The sequence below is a fragment of the Myotis daubentonii genome, chromosome 10 (assembly GCF_963259705.1).
Source record: "Myotis daubentonii chromosome 10, mMyoDau2.1, whole genome shotgun sequence".
Classification (NCBI taxonomy): domain Eukaryota; kingdom Metazoa; phylum Chordata; class Mammalia; order Chiroptera; family Vespertilionidae; genus Myotis; species Myotis daubentonii.
The window spans coordinates 18,838,784-18,859,924 of NC_081849.1; the positions used below are offsets into that span (position 1 = coordinate 18,838,784).

General features: G+C 38.3%; 1 protein-coding gene across 1 annotated transcript in view; it reads right to left on the reverse strand.

The window, feature by feature from the left end:
- The window catches only part of WASL (WASP like actin nucleation promoting factor), an 87,633-nt gene extending 67,453 nt beyond the window's left edge, over positions 1-20,180 (reverse strand). The window contains exon 1 of the mRNA XM_059711693.1: positions 19,764-20,180. Coding sequence (XP_059567676.1) covers positions 19,764-19,874 — 111 coding nt within the window. The 5' untranslated portion in view covers positions 19,875-20,180. The remainder of the gene's footprint in view (positions 1-19,763) is intronic.
- Between the last annotated feature and the right edge of the window lie 961 nt (positions 20,181-21,141).

Genomic DNA, 21,141 nt, shown 5'->3' on the forward strand with positions numbered 1-21,141 from the left:
AAGTGTTAACACTCAACCTGCTATATCCTACTAATTATGATGATAAGCAACATGTGTTTGCCTAACAAGACACTCTGGTCAGCTTCAGTCATCCAAATCATAGGAAAGAAGCAGCAGTTCCTCTCTTCAATAAGCCTTACTAAGAAAGTTACCTCCAAAAAAGTCAGTGGACTAGTCAGGTAACTAGGTCCTCTCAAACTACACAAATGGTTGGGTTATACTTTAATGAACAGGAATTGCTAAATAATAAGATGAAATACATAATCACAAAGTCAACAAGAAGCAAGCCTGCTGAGAAATTTAAAATTCATTTAGAAAAAACAAAAAGCTTGGCACAGGAAAACGTATGATCTCTGAAACAGCTAGGAAGTACATGGTTTTCCCCACTAGGACTCCTAATACCATTAACAACTCTCCTGATAGAAAGCAGAATTGAGTGCTTTCCCAAAAGCACAACTGCCACAGTTCTCTGCAGTTGAGCCCACATGATCAGAAAATATAGGCAAGCATTACTCAAACAATCTTGCTTATGCAGAATAGTAATAAATTTATAAAATACTGTGGTATAAATTTCTGATAATTAGCAGGGATGAGAAATGTTACATAATCAAACTGTTCACATAGGTGACCTAATTTATCATATGTGAATTGAAATAAGTTCAATAATGTGTTTATTTAACTAAACTTGGGTTAAAAGGTAACACATTTTTAAAAGACTTCTATTAAAATATTTTAAATCTTACATTTATTAATTCAAATATTTAGAACCTGAAAATTACCCTAATTACTCAGGTAAGTGAAATTTCCTAGATTAATAAAAAACCCACTCAATTAAAACATACTTCACACTTCAGCTATACAATACTATACAGCTGCAAAAAAAAAAAAAAAAAAAGAGGCTCTTTAAGTAATGACAAGATACAGAAGAAAAAAGCTCGATATAAAATGAAGGGAATAGTGTATGCTTACATTTAGGCACAAAAGCAGTAACAAGAATAAGTAATTTGCATTTGCCTAAAGTATAAATAAAACTGTTTAAAAAGGGACACAGGAAACTAGAAACAGTTGCTAGCTGTTAGGGGTTCTGTGTGTGTGCTTTGTCAGGGAAGGAAAAAGTAGGCAAAAGTATGGACAAGATGGAAGAGAAACTTTTCAATTGCTTTACATATTTTTTGATTTTCAACCAGGTGAATATTTTAGCTTTTCAAATGACTGTATATTGATTTGAAACACACACACACACGAAAAATTTCAAGTCACACTATGGTACAAGTCTGGGAGGAAAAAATAAAACAAAAACAAACGTCTTTCTTATCTAGAAATTGTAATCCAAGAAGAATTTCTAGTAACTTGTAAGTTTCCCTTTAAAAATTAAAAGTGAACATTGCTGAAAATAGAATAGCATAGTGTCTAAAAGCATAAACTAATAAAAAAGCAAACTTTGGCAATGATAGCTTATGTCTGTAATGAAGGTCAAAGTCTATCATTTCTTTCACAAACTGTCCTTTTAAGTCTTCTGAACTTTTAAACATGATTAATCAAGATAAGTTTAAAATTCAATTGGCTGTCTTCCATACTTGTTATTTTATATGTAGCAACTCATATTATTCACGTTTTTAAAGAAACTCACAGGGATATGTGTGTGTGTGTATATATATATACAAAAACAAACACATTTAAAGTGTTTGACTTTTATATGTACAATCAAAGTGGGGGAAAGGACATGCAAAGATAAGGTTAATCCGAGAGTAAATAAGTTTAAATGCAATGTACAACCTAACTTAAGGACATTAAGTACAACATTTGAGACTCTACCATACATTATGCATAAGAATTAGGTGCAAAAGAAAAAAGGAAAAAGAAGAAGAGGAAGAAGAAGAAGAAAAGAAAGAACAAGGGGGGCAGCAGAACATTTCTGAAGTTTTTAATATTGGCACTTTATTCACAATTGCAGATTTAAAATTGTAGTGTAAAACATTAATAATTACCTAGTCAATAATTTGAAAAATTATTCATCGGGTTTTATGTATTTCCTTAGAAAGCTCAATGTTGCTAGTTTCAAATGGCAACTTTTATTCAAAATGCATGAGCATTTCTAGCTGTGGTTTTTATCACTGAAATGAATACCCATAATGAGATGTTTGACTGCAGCCTCCACAAAGGAGTAGGAAGCTAGCTGACAAAATAAAAGGTGGTTCATGTGTTGTTGTTTTTCTCTTTTAAAACATCTTTACCATCAATAAATCATGAACTTGGGGGTGGAGAGGGAATGTGAGGATTTTATATAGTAACAGTAACTCCATAAAATTATACTATGTAAAGACAAAAACGAGCCAATGATGTTGTCTATACTAGTAAGTGGAAAGGGTGACTCTTAGATCCTATGTATACATTTAATAACTTGAATGTTCTATATGTTTAATGTGTAAATTATTTGGCAACTAGTTCCCTTTAAGCAGCCCTTTTACAGTGTTAGTGTATCTATTTTGTTCTCTATAAATTCTTATTACAATTATCTTTTAATAGATTCATGCTTAAAAACATAATAATGTAAACAATAATATAAACAGAGCTACTTTAAAATGGAGCTGGAGCTGCTATTCTAGCGGAACTGCCTGGCATGTCTTATGCCCCAAATCTTTGGGTGTTAAAACAGGGTGAGATAACCTCTGGGATTTGCCTAAAGCAACACTGTGTACCAAACTAGTTGGAAAGATAACAAGAAAGCAGTTATACTACTGAATTGAAATTAAAAACACTGTTTAGAATGAACATCACTATGTTTTGTTATCTACACCAATAGAAATGCCTTCCTTCTACTGATACAATTGTTATCCTTCCCTTTCTCATAAATACCCATTGCCTTTGTTTCCTAATCAGAACACTATTCCGATTTCTGTCTGAATCAGTGCTTTCCAGATAACTATTTTTATCGATCGATCTCAAATAAATGTTTGTTGCCTCTCACTTTTTATTTATAGGTGAACATAGGTTCCTATATGTTAAGAATAAGGTCCAAACTCTTTGGCAAGGATTCAAGCTCTTTCTTAACCTATGGTAATCTGCAGATGCCAAAACATACCATACTTTTCATCTTAGCTTCATCACACCCGGATATGAATCATCCTATTGTCCAGTATATCCATGCTGTATACACTAACCACCCATTAATCACTAAATGGCTATCTTGGTTATCAGATCAACTGTCACAATAGCCCAGTGCTTGTATTCAAGTAACCCTTATTTTACTTAGTAATACCCCCAAATTCAAGAGTAGTGATGCTGTCCATCCCTGGAGATTGGTAAATCCATAGGTATCCACTGAAAACAATATACTCACTGACATGAAACACTGTCAATAAAAAAGTCATGTCTGTGCTTATGAGGTGTGTTTGCTGAGAATAAGCACATATGTACATTACTCAAGAATTTGTGCAAAAAAATTTACGCAAACAAACCCAGGAGGATATAGACAAAAATGTTAATTAGTTATTCCTGGGTGACGGGATTTATAGATGATTTGCACTTCTGTCATATTACTTTGAAAACTGCCAAACTTGCACTGTACAATAGAAATACAATGTGAATCATATAAGCAATTTCAAAATTTCTAATAGCCAATACATAAATTAAAAGTAGATGCATTTTGTGATTATAGCTTATGGGTAAGTGAAATGAATAACAGCAATGTTATAAGGGGAAGCAATGCGCATTCTCTGTTGTAAGGTACTGCTACTGCCCTGGCTGGGTAGCTCAGTTGGTTAGAGAGTTGCCCCGATATGCCAAGGTTCAATCCCGGTCAGAGCACATACAAGACTCAATCAGTGAATGCATAAATAAAACGAAACTAAATTTTACTAAACATTTCAGCAAATACACTATGCTGAAACAACAAACTGATGTTTCTCTTTCTCTCTCAAATCAATAAATAAAAATTAAAAATAAAAACAAGGTACTGCTACCACCCATTTAAAATTGGACACAGATTGATTGTAAGTGTAAAGTACAAATGATGGCAAATTTTTTTTAAAAAAAGTATAAATTACTTCTTAGGAAAGAAAATGAAATCATATAAAATGTTCAATTAAAACCAAACAAAGCAGAATAAGAGTGAAAAAAACAAAGGCCATAAATAAAAAAACAGTTAACAAATATAGTCAGTATTAATGTAATTAATCAATAATCACTTTAATCCGAAACCGGTTTGGCTCAGTGGATAGAGCGTCAGCCTGCGGACTGAAAGGTCCCAGGTTCTATTCCGGTCAAGGGCATGTACCTGGGTTGCGGGCACATCCCCAGTAGGAGATGTGCAGGAGGCAGCTGATCGATGTTTCTCTCTCATCGATGTTTCTAGCTCTCTATCTCTCTCCCTTCCTCTCTGTAAAAAATCAATAAAATATATTTTTAAAAAAAATCATCACTTTAAATGTAAATGGTCTAAAAACACCAAATAAAAGATAGATTGACAGAGTGGATTTAAGGAAACAACCAACTATATGTTGCCTACAAGAAACCTGTATTTATTATAAGGACATATAAATTAAAAGCAAAGGGCACTAGCCGGTTTGGCTCAATGGAAAGAGCAACTGCCTGTGGACTGAAGGGTCCCGTGTTTGATCCCAATCAAAGGCACATGCCCAGGGTTGTGAGCTGATCCCCAGTAGGGGGCATGTAGGAGGCAGCCAATCAATGATTCTCTCTCATCATTGATGTTTCTATGTCTCTCTCCCTCTCCTTTCCTCTCTGAAATTAATAAAGGTATATTTCAAAAGATAAATAAAACAAATTAATTAACTAAAAGCAAAGGGATAAAAGAAAATATACTATGCTGACAATAACTGAAAAAAGCTGGAGCTATATTAATTGTGGGCAAAACAATGCTTCAGGGGCATTGCATAAAGGGGTCAATTATCCAATTATCCATAATCCTTCATGTGTATGCATTTAACAACAGAGCATCAAAATACTTCAGACAAAAGCTGAAAGAATCACATGGAAAAACAAATGAACTGATTATTTTAGCTGGAGATTTCCATACCCCTCTATCAATAATTGACATATCCAGTAGGCAGAAAACCAGTAAGGGCAGAGTTGAACTCAACACCATCCAACCATCAATCAGCTGGAACTAGTTCCCATTTATAGACGACTTCATCCAACAACACATTCTTCTCAAGCTCACATGGAATAATCACCAAGAGAGACCACATTCTGGGCCAAAATTTGTGGGATACAGCAAAAGCAATGCTTAGAGGGAAATTTATAGCATTGAATGCATATCTAAGAAAACAACAAAAAAGGATCCAAAATCAATAAACTAAGCATCTGCTTTAGGAAACTAGAAAAAGAGCAAATTAAATCCAAAAGAGCAGAAAAAAATTACAGCAGAAATCAATGAAATAAAAAACAGGAAATCAAAGGGAGATATGAAAAGACCAATAAAATTGATATATTTCTAGACAGGGTAAGGTAACCAAGATAAAAAGAGGGAAGACAAAAATAACAGAAATGAAAGAGGATCTATGTGCCCAAATGTAGATGTTATGAACCAATTATTTGAAGGACACAATCTACCAAAATTCCCACAAGGAAAACTAGCTAATTAGAATAAACCTCTAGTAAAGAAATTCAATCTATAATGAATAACCTTCCCAAACAGAAAACACTAGGCCCAGGTGGTTTCACTGACGAATTTCACTAAACATTTAAGAAATTATACAAATGCCCTACAATCTCTTCCAGAAGACAGAAGCAGACGGAACACTCAATAACTATTCTTTGAGGCCAGTTACCCTAATATCAAAACCAGACAAAGCTATAACAACAACAAAATTACAAATGAATACATCTCATGAACATAGATGAAAATATTCTCAGTAAGTTGAAACCAACAATACATAAGAAGAATTATATCCCATGATCAAGTTGGATTTATTCCAGATATGCAGCATTTGATTCAACATTCAAAAATCAACTCAAGTGCCCTAGTCGATTTGGCTCAGTTGGATGGAGAGAGTGTTGGGCCACGGACTGAAGGATTGCAGGTTTGTACCCTGGTTGCAGGCTGGATCCCTGGCTTCAGTCAGAGTGTTGCAGAAGGCAACCAATCAATGTGTCTCTCTCACATTGATGTTTCTTTCTCTACTACCCAGTCCACTTTCTCTAAAAAAATCAATGGAAAAACATCCTATAGTGAGGATTAACAATAACAAAAATTTACAAAAATTTTAAAAAATCAACTGAAGTAATCCATCACATTAAGAAGCTACAGAAGAAAAACCAAATGATCACATGAATAGATGCCAAAAAGCATTTGATATAATCCCACACCCATGATAAAAACTCTCAGCAAACTAAGAATTAGAGTTGAACTTCCTCAACTTGATAAAGGACATCTATAAAACCTAAACTAACATCATACATACTACTAACAAATGATATGCTTTCTGACTCAGTATGAAGTACAAAGCAAGGAACAAAGTCCCCTTTCACCACTCCTATTCAACTGGAAGCCTTACCTAATGCAAGGAGAAATGGAAATAAAAATACACATTGGAAAGGGAGAAACAAACTGTTTTTGCTTGCACATGGCATGATTATCTATAAAGAAAATCCCACAGAATTAAAAAAACAACAAAACTCCTGGGATAAATAACCAATTATAGCAAAGTTGTAGGCTACAAGGTTAATATACAAAAGTCAACTGCTTTCCTATATAGCAGTGAACTGGGATTTATAATTTAAAAACAAATGCCAATTACATTAGCACACACAGAAAAGAAAAATAAGTATAAATCTAACAAAATATATATGAGAGCTTTATGTTTACAAAATTCTGATGAAATAAATAAAAGGAAATGTAAATAAAAAAGAGGTATTTTACATTCATGGATCAGAAAACAAAATATTAAGATGTCAGTTTTTCCCAACTATATCTATAGATTCAAGGGAATCCCAAAGTTATTTTGTGGGTATCAACAAACTGATTCTAACGTTTATATGGGAGAAATATATAAAATAAAATAAAGAGAAAAAATGTTTACGTGGAAAGGCAAAAGACCCAGACTAGCCAACACAAAACTGAAGAAAAAGAACAATGTCAGAGACTGACACTATCTGACTTCAAGATTTACTATAAAGTTATAGTAATCAAGGTAGTGTAATTTTGGCGAGAAGGAACAGATAGGTGGAAGAGAATAGAGCCCAGAAGTAAACCAACATATTCAACAGATCTTTGACAACGGATCAATGACAATCCAATGGAGAAAGGCTATCTTTTTGAAAAATGGTGAAAAACTAAATATCCGTATGCAAAAAACAAACCGCAATCTAGACACTGATCTTAACACCTTTCATAAAAATTAATGCAAAATTGGTCACAGATCTAAATGTCAAATGCAAAACTATAAAATTTCCAAAACAGAACAGTAGAAAATGTAGGTGACCTTGGGATTCACTTTTTAGAAATACCAACAAAAAAAGCTGCACAATCTATGAAAGAAATTGATAATTTGGATTTCATTAAAATTAAAGATATCTGTTCTACAAAAAAAACACTGATAAAAGAATGAAAAGCCACATACAGGGAGAAAATATATGAAAAAACACACATCTAATAGTGAATGTGTTTAGACAAAGAACTCTTAAAACTCAACAATAAGAAACAAACAACCCAACTAAAAGTTGGGCAAAAATGATTATAGCACTAATCAAAAGAAAGTTTCAGTGGCTATATTAATATCAAAGTTGATTTCAGAACAAAGTATATCAAGGACGATGGGGGTCATCTCATGATGGTTAATTCTTTGAGAGGACATAACTATGAAAGTTTATGCATCTAAAATATATGAAGCAAAACTATAGAATTCCAAAGAGAAACAAATTTATATGGTGGAAGAATTCAGTACTCCTTTCTCAACAATTGATAGAGCAAATAGAAAATATACTAACTTGATATAATTAACATTTGCTCAATACTCCACCCAACAAGACTGGAATGCATATTTTTAAGTGTATGAAGAACACCAATTTAGACGACATTTTGGGCTATAAAACACTGCTCAATAAAAAGGATTCATATATAGTCTCCCCAAAAAATGGAATTAGGTTAGAAATTGATATAGAAAGACATCTGGAAAGAATCCATAAATCTCTGGAAACTAAAATGCATACATCTAAAAGAACCAGTGGGTCAAAGAAATGAAAAGGAAAATCAGAAAGCAACTTAAAAAATAAAAATGAAAATACAACATATCCAATATGTGAGACACCACTAAAGCATATTTAGGAGGATATGGATAGCACTAAATATCTGTATTACAAGATGAAAAAAGGTCTCAAATCACCTTAGTAGTTACTACCTTAAGAAAACTAGAAGTAAATTAAACCCAAACTAACCAGAAGTAAATAATAAAGATCAGAGTAGAAGCCAATAAAATATTAGTAGAAAACAAGAAAAATAATAGAAATCAATTAAAAGAAAATCTATTATTTAATCTTCACCCGAGGATATGTTTATTGATTTTATTTATTTTTATTTTTTAAAATATATTTTTATTGATTTCAGAGAGGAAGGGAGAGGGAGAGAGATAGAAACATTAATGAGAATCACTGATCTGCCTCCTGCACGCCCCCTATTGGGGATCGAGCCTGCAACCCGGGCATGTGCTCTGACCATTCAAGTACCAGGTGGTCAACCACTGAGCTGTTTATTGATTTTAGAGAGAGAGGAAGGGAGGGGGAAGAGATAGAGAAACATCGATCAGTTGCTTCCCATATGCACCCCAACTAGGGATAGAACCTGCAACCTAGGTATGTGCCCTGACTGGGAATCAAACCAGCAACCTTTGGGTGTGCAGGATGACCCTCCAACCAACTAAGTCACCTGTCCAGGACTAAACTAAAACCATTAAAAAAATAAAATTAATAAACATCTAGCCAAAATGATCAGGGGAGAAAAAAAATCTCACACGCCTGGGATTTACTTAAAAATAATTCAGGTGTGTGTGTGTGTGGGGGGGGAGGGTCAGAGTGGGGAAGGTGGGTAGGAATATAAAGCAAACAAGATTAGCTATGAGATGATAATACTATCTTACTTTGTATGTGCTTAAGTTTCCATAATAAAAATGTTTTTGTTTTTTTTTTAACTTGAGGTAGCTCTAAATGTACCTCATATAAATTGCCCAGAATATAACCCCTTTTAGGTAAAATGCAGACAGATGTAAATATAAAATATACACATCCTATGCATATAAAAAGGGGAAGAGTCACATCAAACAATTAAGAGCTTTCTATGGAGCCTAGCTGTATTGAGAAATGAGAGTTAAAGGATGATTTTAACATTTAACTCTGTACAGTACATTGTGTGCGTGTGTGCACACTTTAAACAATGAGTATAATTGGGTGTTACTTTTGTACTCAATAAATATTATGCATAAGCACATAAAAATAGCCAGAAAATACTGAAAAGGAGAGTAATGAAGGACTTAATGCTAATCAAATAATATCATCATTATAAAGCTACACGAATTTAAAACTCTGTGTACTGACAAATAAAATAAATAGAAGAGAATGCAGAAGTGGATCTAAACAATCTGGTAATTTATTAAGTAAATTATAAAGGTAGCATTTCAAATAGGTGGGAGAAAATAAGTGGTACTGGAATAACTAGCCATTTGTAAAAATATAAAGCTGGATTTCTACTATACTCATTTTCCAAAGTCACTTCCAAAAATATCAAAGATAATAAGTTCAAAATAAAACCATAAAAGTACTAGGAAAATGTGAGTAAATATTTTTGCAATTCTGAGCTAGGACAGTATTAAATAAAAACCTGATACACAAAAATTTAAAACCAATACAGTGACCAAAAACAGTTCTATCAAAGATAAACAAAACGACTGCCAAAAATATTGTAATTTTTAATTTAATTACTATCCCTAAAGAGTTCTTCCAGTTACTATGAAAAAACCAGGTAGAAAAATGGTCTAAAGACAACAAAAGCAATTCACGTAAGAAATATAAATGACCAACAGATATGTAAAGATAATTAACTACAAATGGAACAATGAGAATTTTTGGCCAGTGCAACTGTCAAAAGCAAAAAAAATTTAAATCCTAGTGTTGATGAGAATATATAGAGTTTGGTAACAACTATTTGAGAAGACAATCCAGCCATATCTATTAGTATTTCTAATGCCCTCTAACTTCATTTCTTAGAATTTATTCTATAGAAATACTTGGAAAGGATACATAAAAATATGTATTTGAATGTTCATTATAGCATTGTTTCTAAAGGTGAAAACTTGGAAAGTAAACATACCCATTGTTGAGCTAAATTGTGTCTCCCTAAAAGATATGTGGAAGTCATAACCCCTGTATCTGTGAATGTGACTTTATTTGGAAAGAGGTTCTTTGTAAATACCACCAAGTTAACATTGCAGACCAGTAGTTTTATTGCTAGCTTTATCCAGTGGCCAGATACGTTTCTACTGAATGAGTACAAAAAACATTTTTACATAAATGTTAAAGGCACACCTTAAAATTAAATACCCATTGCATTTTGAAGTTATTTATTACATGTTCTTACAAGGTAATATCTTTTTAAAGTATGATACTTTGTAAAACACTGTGTAATATGAAAACATGCGCATTCTCGTGATCCCTCCGCAATGTGTTAAGATGAGGTCATTAGGAACGCCACTAATCCAATGACTGGTGTCCTATTAGAGAAGACAGAGACAGACAAGCAGAGAACACCATGTGATTATATAGGCAGAGATCAGAGTCATGAATCTATAAGCCAAGGAACATCAAGGACTGCCAGCAAATGCCAGAAGCTAAGAGAGAGAGGCATGGATGGGACAGATTCTCAGTGTCTTTAGAAGGAACCAACCCTGTGATACCTTAATTACGAAGTTCTAGCCTCCAGAAGTATGAAAATAAATTTGTTTTAAGTCACCCAGTTTATGGTAGTTGGCTATGGCAGCCCTAGAGGTTAAGAAGTTACAAGAAATGCATAAAATACAGGATGAAGTAATAAAAAGTCTGCGACAGATATAAATGGAAGTGAAAATATATGAAAGTTAAATTAATATGTGAAAAAGTTTAAATTACAGAATATGTATAACACCATTTTCTGATAAATTAAAGAGCACATCTTTTTTCCCTTTCAACTCCTCATTGAAATCTATCCTTCTCAAATGCTGGCCAAGTCAAAAACGAGCCAGACTGCCTCCCTTTGTAATCTTGACCTGCACTGACACCATCACAGATCTAATTCCACTTACAAGACCTCAATAACAACACTCTGCAAAGGATTCCAAAGCTTTAGTCCTGCAATTCTTACTAATTTAGCCATTTCCACTAGGAGGTTCTGTTGTCATCTGGAATTCACAAAGCTATTTTTTTTTTCTTCACAGTGTTTTCTAGAATATAGCTTTGAAATGGCAACTAGATTTCATCTACTATGAACCTGGACTGGTTAGTGTGGCTGCCTTTAGGCATATGCTGAGTATTCAAAGACCACTCCTGGAAGCAGTAAGGAAAAATGCTGTGAGGGCTAGATGGTGTGTGCCTTGAGCACAAAGACCAAGGACTTTATATCTCTCATAATCCTTTTTATGTTGCGGATGCTGCTATAATTCAGGTTCCTTAGCCAGCCCAGGCCTCCTGAGATAAGTCTGAAAGTGTTTAGTAGATGCCCTGCCAGTATGGCTCAGTGGTTGAGCATCAACCTATGAACCAGAAGGTCATATGGTCAGGGAACATGCCCCGGTTGCGGGCTGGATCCCCAGGAGGCAGCAAATCAATGATTCTCTCTCATCATTGATGTTTCTCTCTCTCCCTCTCTCTCTCAAATCAATAGAAATATTTTTTAAAAGTGTGCAATAAACTTTAAAGCATTCCTATTAGAAATAATTTCCAGTTTTCCCCATCTCTAGATCCTTCCTATCTCGACACTTTTTGAATCAAAAATCTTTAGATCCCTTGCTACTTAGGGACTAAAGCTCAGCCTCTAAATCTGATCTTCCAAAATCTGGGATCATTTTACCCTTCCTCATCATTCACTATTTCCTCAAGAAAACACAATTCTCAGTTTTAGCCAAGCCAATCTATTAAATACTTCCAAATACTCCATGCAAATTTTCTACTCCAAACTTGCTCCCACATTTCCCCATACTTCCACTGAGCTGCTTCCTTATGACATAAATTCATAAGGTCCTTCTATGTTCACGCCCCACAATGATGTATCCCAGTGATCCCTCTTTCCTCTCTATTCAAATTTTTATTATAGACTAGCTTTAAAACATATTTTTTGTGTGCATAATTTTTGTGTTCCCCAGCTATGTAGTAAGCACCGAAGGGATAAGAACTGAACCTTAGTTATCCCTCCCTTCTATGTATTTCAAGGTACTGGGAGGTGGTTATGTACTCAGTAAGTCCTCAATACTTGATCATGATGATATTTCATTAATAAAAAGTAAAGAAAATCATTTGCGTTTCTGACTAAATTTATGCATTGCTTATAAATCAATCAGTTCCATTATTATGAAAATTTCTTAGATATTTAGGTATCATCCGATATTTTTATGGCAATAAAAGTATTCACCATACTAGAGGAAGCATTTCACTTAAAATTTTTAATTTTGGAACCTGAGGTATAATAAACAACTTTGCCTCTATTTTAATTCTTAAAAATACTAGATAATTTTAACTTCTCCAAATCTAATATAAAGTTTAACTTTACAATGAAACTTGCCCTAAAGTCACTGTATATTTGGCTCATAATAATTTCTATCTCCTCATATCATTTTTAACAGCACATTATATTACTGAATGTCTTTCTTATTTCCTTTTTGTTTCACTTTGCCTCTACAACACTGATTCCAAAATGAAAGTGATGTTTCCTTATTAATTTCATTTTCTTATACTGATATTATAGTGGTGTAATCTACTACTACTTCTAAGAATACTGATACGGATAAAAGCAGAATATACTTTTTTTACACTGTACTTATGAATAAAGTTAAATATGTGAAAATCTTCTAATTACTGAACACTTAAAAATACTTAACACCTAAAAATACTACACTGTTCAGTCATACACCAATAAAAATATATTTACATCTAGTAATCTATGTTACTGTAGACAAGAATGTATGAACTTGTTTTGCTTCCAGAAGCTTTACAGTAGAAGTGAACTCTATTAACCCTTTGCGGTCATTTGTCTACTCTCAGCCACCAAAGCTTTTTTACCGTTCCGGTAGTTTGTCTGCTCTCAGCCACCACGGCAAGGAACCGTACGAATCTTAACTCTATTCATTCATGTATCAGTTCATAATTTCTCTGAAAGCTCTTAAGTGTCTAAGCGACCTTGTCACAAACCAAAACATTGCCCCGACAAATCGGAGATATCGAAACTCAATATAAACAAATGCCGTCGTTCCACACTCGCCATGCAAAACACCGTGGCGAGTCAGTCGCCTTTTGAGAGTGAAGAAATCGACAAGCTTCGGAGATACTTCGCAGAATTTCAAATAAAGCTTTACAAATTACGTTTAACTGTAATTAGGCATTCTCGCTTGTTAAGATATTTCAAAATAATACTCCAAAATGGCAAAAAGAAAGTTACCTAAAGAAGTGTACTGCGAATCTGACAGTAACGATGAAGGGTTTTATTTTGGCACCTTGAATACTGACTCTGACGTAGACAGTGATAACGTTTGTAGTAATTCTATGAGTAGTGACGTAGTTCCAAAAAAGAATTAATAAATCTTGTTTATCCTTCATAATCTTGCATGTTATGTATCACTGCTCTTTCAATGGAAATTAATTCCGACCAGTACGGCACCCATGTCCAAATTTAATACGACCGCAAAGGGCTAAATATCATATCACTAATAAAATTTCATGTAAGAAATAAGGTTCTAATTGGAATTAATTTGTCAACAAGAGAAACTCTTAGAAACAACTCCATCTTAATTAAAAGGCAGCATACTTCTAATAAGCCAAGTATTATTTGCAATCACAAGAAATAATTCATAATAATTCAAAATTAGTTAAGACTGACAATCCTATTACTAATGCCTTTCAATGATGTTCACCTGACTTTTCAAAGTAAAATATTTATTAAATTGTGATGCTTAGGAAAAGGTTAGTAAGAAATGGGAATTTGCAATGAAATGATTTCTGATTACCTACCTCTCACTTAGATATATACTATCTTTGTCTCCAGAGTGCAAAACACATGTATGCCAAAATTAACTGAAGGCTATTCTTTTCCTGCTACAGAGTCGCTGGCATCTAGAAAGTTATAATGATAGAACATTAAAGCTGGAAAGACTGGTGTTATCTTGTCCAAGCCCTCATTTTCAGATTAGGAAAAGGAGGTTTAAAGGCAGAGATTCTTGTTCACGTTCACAATTAACTGATGGTAGTGGAGCACAGACTAAAACCCAGGAACTGTTTAACTCTTATACCAGAATCCCTTTTTTCCTCTTCGGTCAGCAGCCAGGGGTGCTATAGCTAAGGCTGCCTAGAATTCCCCATAGTTTAGTTCCAGCTACTGCTTAACTCTAATTCACATACTCTGTAATTAACTGACATTTAAATACAATTGTTAGAATTTGCCTAAATCAAAACAAATACAATACAGAGTTCAAATTTTTACTTTAAAACCTTCTTGCCAGTAACAGGAATGGTACTAATGATGGCATTCTTTCACATGCTTTTCCAAACTCCCAGAACACTTAGTGTCAGGCACTCTAGGTGCTTTACATACATTATTGCATTATTTTATAAATCCTTGACTAAGCCCATTTTACAAATCTAGACACTAAGGCTCATACTGGTTAAGAAATTTTCCTGTATTATAGAGCAGTGATTTTCAATGGGTGTGCCACAAGAATTTTTAAAACATGCAATACCTGACTATTTAGTCAGGGGAAATGACCGCTCTTCAATTAGACTGTCAAATAAAAAAGTGACAACAGCCAACACAACAGCCATCCGGTACAAAGGAAATCAAAATCATGCCCATTTTTTTTGTCATATCAGCAAAAAAATCTATTTTTTGGTGTGCTGCAGAATTTAGTAGCTTATATGTACCATGAGATGAAAAAGGCTGAAAACCAATGTTATACAGCTTATAACCCAGGTCTGGATTCTTGTAAATATCCACTCTGTTACTTTGTAGTCACCTTTTTCCTCTATACTACAGGAAAGATTAATTTCTCAGTTTTGTATATTCCAAATCCCATGAATTTTTAACCTTTTCCTTTCACATTACTCAAGGTGAAATACATTCCTAGCCCTAACTCCCTTAATTCAGGCCTTCATCAACACAATGATCCCTCTAAGCACCCTTCCCTCAGTCTATCTAGACCTACTTAAGGATTTAGAGCAGAAACAAGTAACTGTTGAACAGTTACTGATACCACCTATCAGTAGCAACATTAAACCACTTTGTTTTCTTAACAAATGAAGACTTTATTAGTAGAACATTAGAAATGGAAGATCTTAACAACCTGATGAAGCAGTAAGAAATGCTGAATGTGTTCCTAAGCAATAAACAAGTTAGCAATTAGAACAATTCAAAGAGTATTCAGTGATCTGTATGTTAGATGTTATCAAAATTATATACATATAGAAAACTACACAAGCATAAAGTCCAATCTCCCAGAATTATATACAGGACGAGAAAACAAACACCTAAAGAATATAAGCGAGTACTAGGAATTAAATGAAATAAAGATTAAAGTTGGTTAATAAAAATGGTATCATTAAATCTTGAAACAAACAAACCAGGTGAGTATGAAAGGGAAAGGTAACTGCCAACATTACTAAACCCCAATCCTTTTAGGCCAGAGATGGTTGGTTGCAGAGAGCTAGTATAAGGTTCTATTTTTTCCAATCCTTACCTAATTTCCTACTCAGGACTATATATTAAACTCCACTTGGCAAGAGAGCACATACTCTTTATAGAAAATAAGTTAAACCACACTACATGAAAGACAACAAAACTAACTACAAAACAAAACCTGATAATCTTGTTTTAGCCCTTTTTAATTATTCTAGAAAACACTACCAGCTAATGAACTATTTACTTTATGTGGAAGTACATAACACATACATTACATATAACTTTAAATAAAACCTCAACTTTCACAAAATCTATTTTTAAAAACTGAAAAAGCAAAGATTTACTGAAGATTCGCCTTCTCCATGAAACCATCATCAATAGTCTCAACTTACATCTGAGTATATTTTCATCCAGTGAGAAAGTTCTGCATACTCCTGCTGGTGACTATTCTTGTCTTTATAACAATTCCCTTCCCCAACTCCTGTTATCTAAAGGGGAAGAAATCCTACTAGGGTCTTTTTAATTATCCTTGAATTCCTACCAGCGCTGCCTTAATTCAGGCCCTCAACACATTTCACATTGACTATATAAACACCTATCTGACCTCCTTTGTCTTCCTTCTCATCATCCTCAATCCACCTCCTGTGGTGCCTCCCCCTTCCTCCCTAAACTTTCTAAAAGTCAAATCTGACCTTGGGTTCCTCACTAAGTAGTGTTAATACTTGAACTGTCTCGCTCTCACATCTATGAAATAAATACACATTGATATTTTAAAGGGATGGAGAAATGCTGTACTAAAATAACCTGTTTTAACTTAATTTACCTTAATTCACAAAATACAGACCAAAGGTTCAGGGGAAACCTATTAACATGTCCAATGTGCTTCAGGGTTACCCTGTCAGAAAACTGTGGACAACAGCAGTGGTTCTCACACTGTGATAGGTGCCAGTCTTCTGGGAAGCCTGCTAAAAATCGAAATGCCCAAGTTCCACATCAGACCCACTGAATTTGAATATCATCTAGGAATTCAGTGTAGTTATATGCATTTGTAAGATCATCTCCACATAATTCCAATGCAAACTAAATTTGAGAACCCAAGCAGAGACCCTCCTTGCTCCATAACATACTATTATTGGTAGGTCTCCTGACTTTCCAAGCTGTTTCATACCTTTCATTAACCTGGGGGAGTGCCCACTAATCTTAAATATTTAAGTATACACCATTCTAAAAAAGCTTCTACTCATCCTCTCTTTTGGTCCCCTAAGTCTTTATAAAAATAATAGCCCATATATTTACATACAGTCCTAATCCACAGCCCCACTGCCCCCATAAGATGGTACCACTATTTCGGAGATGAGAAAACTACTTTGAGGACAGGGAGCTTACCTTGTGCAAAGTGACCACCTGAGTCTGAACTCTTGTCTGACTACTAAGCAACACAGTTTCCAGGGTAACATGCAGCTTCTTACATATCACTCTGAAGTACTGACTTACACATCAGTTTACACATTTGTTTCTTTTTTACACAGAAAGCTCCCTGAGGGTAGGCATCGACCCTGGTTTGACCTCAACATCTAGTTACTCAATACATATTTGTTGAGTGAATGAAAGACTGAAATGCCTGAGAGCTGGCACTGTAACTACTCCTCTGAATACACTTGCTTAACAAATTTGGTTTGACCTGTAAATCTTATTGCGGAACTTTTTAAAAAAAAAATGAAACAACTTATTTCAGTATTATCTTAAACTACAAAACAAAACAAACAAAAAAAAAACCCCTGCATAGTCAGCAAAGGGGGAAAAAAAATTGTTCCAAAAATTAAAATATCATTCTTACTTTACTCTCTAATAACTGGAAATGACAAATATTAAAGTAATCTTTGCAATAATTTCATACCAGGAGAGCAGGTAACTATAGCAGTGTGGTTTTTAAATGACAGAAATTCAAAAGGTAAAGTTTATTAATAGAGGACATAAAGAAATTAAGCGCTGAATACAGTTTATTTGGCAATCCATTTACACTAACTAGTAAACAATGTTATCTTTATCACTGTATTCTTCCACATCTGTCATTTATTGAAACCCGTAATCCTTATAGGTAAGCACAGAGCAATTAGTCAGTATACTTGCAATGTCCTTCCTGCCCAAAGCTAATGTGTTTGGTATGTAAAACAAAGTACATACAACTACTTGCTGACAGCAAATGTAATAAACCAACCATGTTTTTATTTTCCATTTGCAGATAATTTAACATTTAAAGTGCTAGAGATTTACCTAAGTTGGAAATATGCAATAAATTAGGGCTTAAATAAGAACTTAAACTTTAATTACATCGATGTTGGGTTGAACAAAAGTTATTATTCTTTTAACACCACTTGTAGAAATAAAGCAGTAACGAGAGAGAAAAACCACTTCTAAGACAACATGATGTAGTGGAAAGTACAACAGACCAGGCATCGGGAGTCGTGGTTTCCTAGTTCTGGTCACATTACTAAATTGCTCTGTGACTTAGGGTTCACTGGCACAGTTTTCTCATTTGTTTAAAAAAAGCTGGGGGGTGGGGCGGGGGTACTTGGTTATCTTTACATTAGTTTCCCAAAATTCCGATTTTAAGCCACCTCTCTTATTTCATTCTTTCCGTAAGTCAACTCAACGTACGTCCTGTGAGCTCTAACTTTTGAAATATGAAACACATCTGAACCGACTGTCCCGACTCAATGTCCAGTTGGACAGGTGGACGCCTATACAGTTAACCATTAATGCAGTAATTCTCCCGGAAACGCTCTAAGCCTAACTTCCAAAGCAGGTGGAGCAGGTCTTGACACATTGAACGCCACCACGCCAAGTGGCAGAACGGTCCCACGGACATTTCTGCTGGTGCTTCGTGGGTCCCCGCGGCACCCACCCCGCAGGTGCTCACGGAGCAACGAGGGGAGAAAGGCACCCGCAGCAGCGTCTCTGCAAACTCAGCGGCGGGCGGCTGCACCCGCTGGACGAGGCCTGCGCCGCGGCACGGAGCCTCCCCACCCCCAGGAGCGGCAGCGGCCAATGTCAGGAACGCTTCCGTCAACAACACACATTCCCGGCCCCTGCCCCTTCCCACCGCGGAACTGCCGGCTCCCAACCGGCCATCGGGGGGTCTGAGGCCGCACACCGCCAACCTAAGGCTCACTCGCAGGCCCCCAAAGGTCAAGAACGACCACAGACCTCGGCTCCCCTGCGCAGGGGTGTGGGGGGAGCCGCCCCTCCTCCCACCAAGGTAAAAAGAAAGAAAAACCAGTGGGGAGGAGAGGGATAACCAGGCCTCTGGGCGAGATTCCTAGAGGAATAAGACCCGCTGCTCGGCAAGGGGAGGCAGGAGCATGGCCTGCCCTCGTCCTGAACCGATGCGCCCGACTGCATTCCCTGCTGCAATTCTCCAGGGGCATTAAAAACAACTCCATGGCCCGATTCATTCATATCTGGGCTTCCTTTCCCCGCCGACCCACGGCTGAGACCTCTGGCCTGGTGGAGACCCAGCGGCAGGAGGTGAAGCCGGGGCCGGGCCGGGGGCCCGGGGGCGACGACCCAGCCGCTCCGGCAAGAACCCCGCGTCGGGACCTCCCCGCGACAAAGTTTGAACCGGCAACCAGGGTGCGGACCTGGCCGATCGGGGCTCCGGGACGGGCACTCCCCGCTCCCGGGCAGCTCCGGAGGCGGCGTCGGGGGCCGCGGCGGCCCGCACCGCCCGCACCCGGGCAGCGGACCTCGGGAGCGGGGTCCGGGGCGCCGACGCGGGGCCCGAGGCCGGGGGAGGCCTGGCCGGCAGCCCGACCCTCCGCGCGCCCCCGCCTCCTGCCCACTCCCACTCCCCGGCCCGGGAGGAACGGCGGCGGCGGCGCCGCGGGTCTCGGCCACTGACCACACATTTCTTGCCGAGGAAGGTGAAGAGGGACTCGTTCTCCTGCGGGGTGAGCAGCAGGGACCCCACGTTGGCGACCCTCCGCGGCGGCGGCTGCTGGCCGGAGCTCATGGTTCCGCCGGCGGGGCTGCGAGTCCGGGGCCGTCTCCTCCGGCGAGTGGGCGAGCGCGCGTTCCCCTCGGTGACAGGGGCGGGAGGAGGGGAGTCACAGGCTCAGCATCTCGCAACTCCTCCGGCGCCAGGAGGAGGCGGCGGCGGCGGCGGCCGCGGGAAGGAGGAGCCGGCGGCGGGCCGCGCGCAGGAAGGGGAGCCCCCGGCTCCGGCCCGGCGAGGCTCTGGCCGGACGGCCGCGGTCCTCGCGCTCCGGCGACCGCGTTTACACTCCCCGCTCCGCCAACCCTCCTCCGGCGGCGGCGGCCGCACGATCCAACATGGCTGCGGGGCGGGCGAGACCACGGACGCAGGGCGCGGGGGAGCGCGCCGGAAACGCGCGGCTGCGGGCCGGCCGGGACGCACCACCCCGTGCGCCGCCGCGGGTCTCGCCGCGCCGCCCGGGCCCCGCCCCCTTCCGGCGGAGGCGTGCGCCGCGCGGTCGCACGGGGGCTGCGGTCCTGCGGCGGGACCCGCCGCTGGTGTCATCGCTCGGCTGCTCCAGGCTCCAGGCTGCGGCCGGGAGGGAGGCCGGTCTCCGCCGCGGATCTGCGGGCCCCTGTTGCGCACGGACACGTTTGAGAAGCGCCCGTGCGGGCCCCGGACCCTGGATCCCGGCCCCGGAGCGGCTGTTGCTTGTGGGGCGCGGCCGCGGGACGTCACCCCGCAGTGGAACCGGAGGCCGGCGGGACGCCGGGGGGGGGGGGGGAACATGCGCTGCCCCGCGCCCTCGCGGGTCTCGGCCGGAGCCGCAGGTGCCCGGCTTCCTTGCACTTTGCCCGGACTGGGTGCTGGGTGCTGGGCGCGGGGGAGCCCACAGGCCTCGCCCGGGGTTGCGAGGGAGGGATCCTGCTGCTGGCGCTGCGGAAACACCAGGAAAGTCCTCCCGCGGCTCACGGAGGCCAAAGTATTTGCGGCATTTAAGCTCAAGCTCTTCCTTAAAGGATCCTGAAGACGTTTTTCCTCCCCCCTGTCTGGGGAACCGGAAAATAGTCCTTTTTTTCTTTGCATCTTTCGGTTTCTCTTAAACCCCGAAGACCTTGTTTTCTTTGATCCAAAGTGATCGTGCCTGTTTTGGAATGTCACACAGGAAAATGACATCTGGTTTAATACTTAGAAGTAAATCTCAAGAATTAAAAACAAAACTGTATGTCTCAGAGTATTAAAGGTTACCTAAGAGGAACCCTTCGGTTCAGTCAATTAAATATGAAACAACTGTTGTGAAACG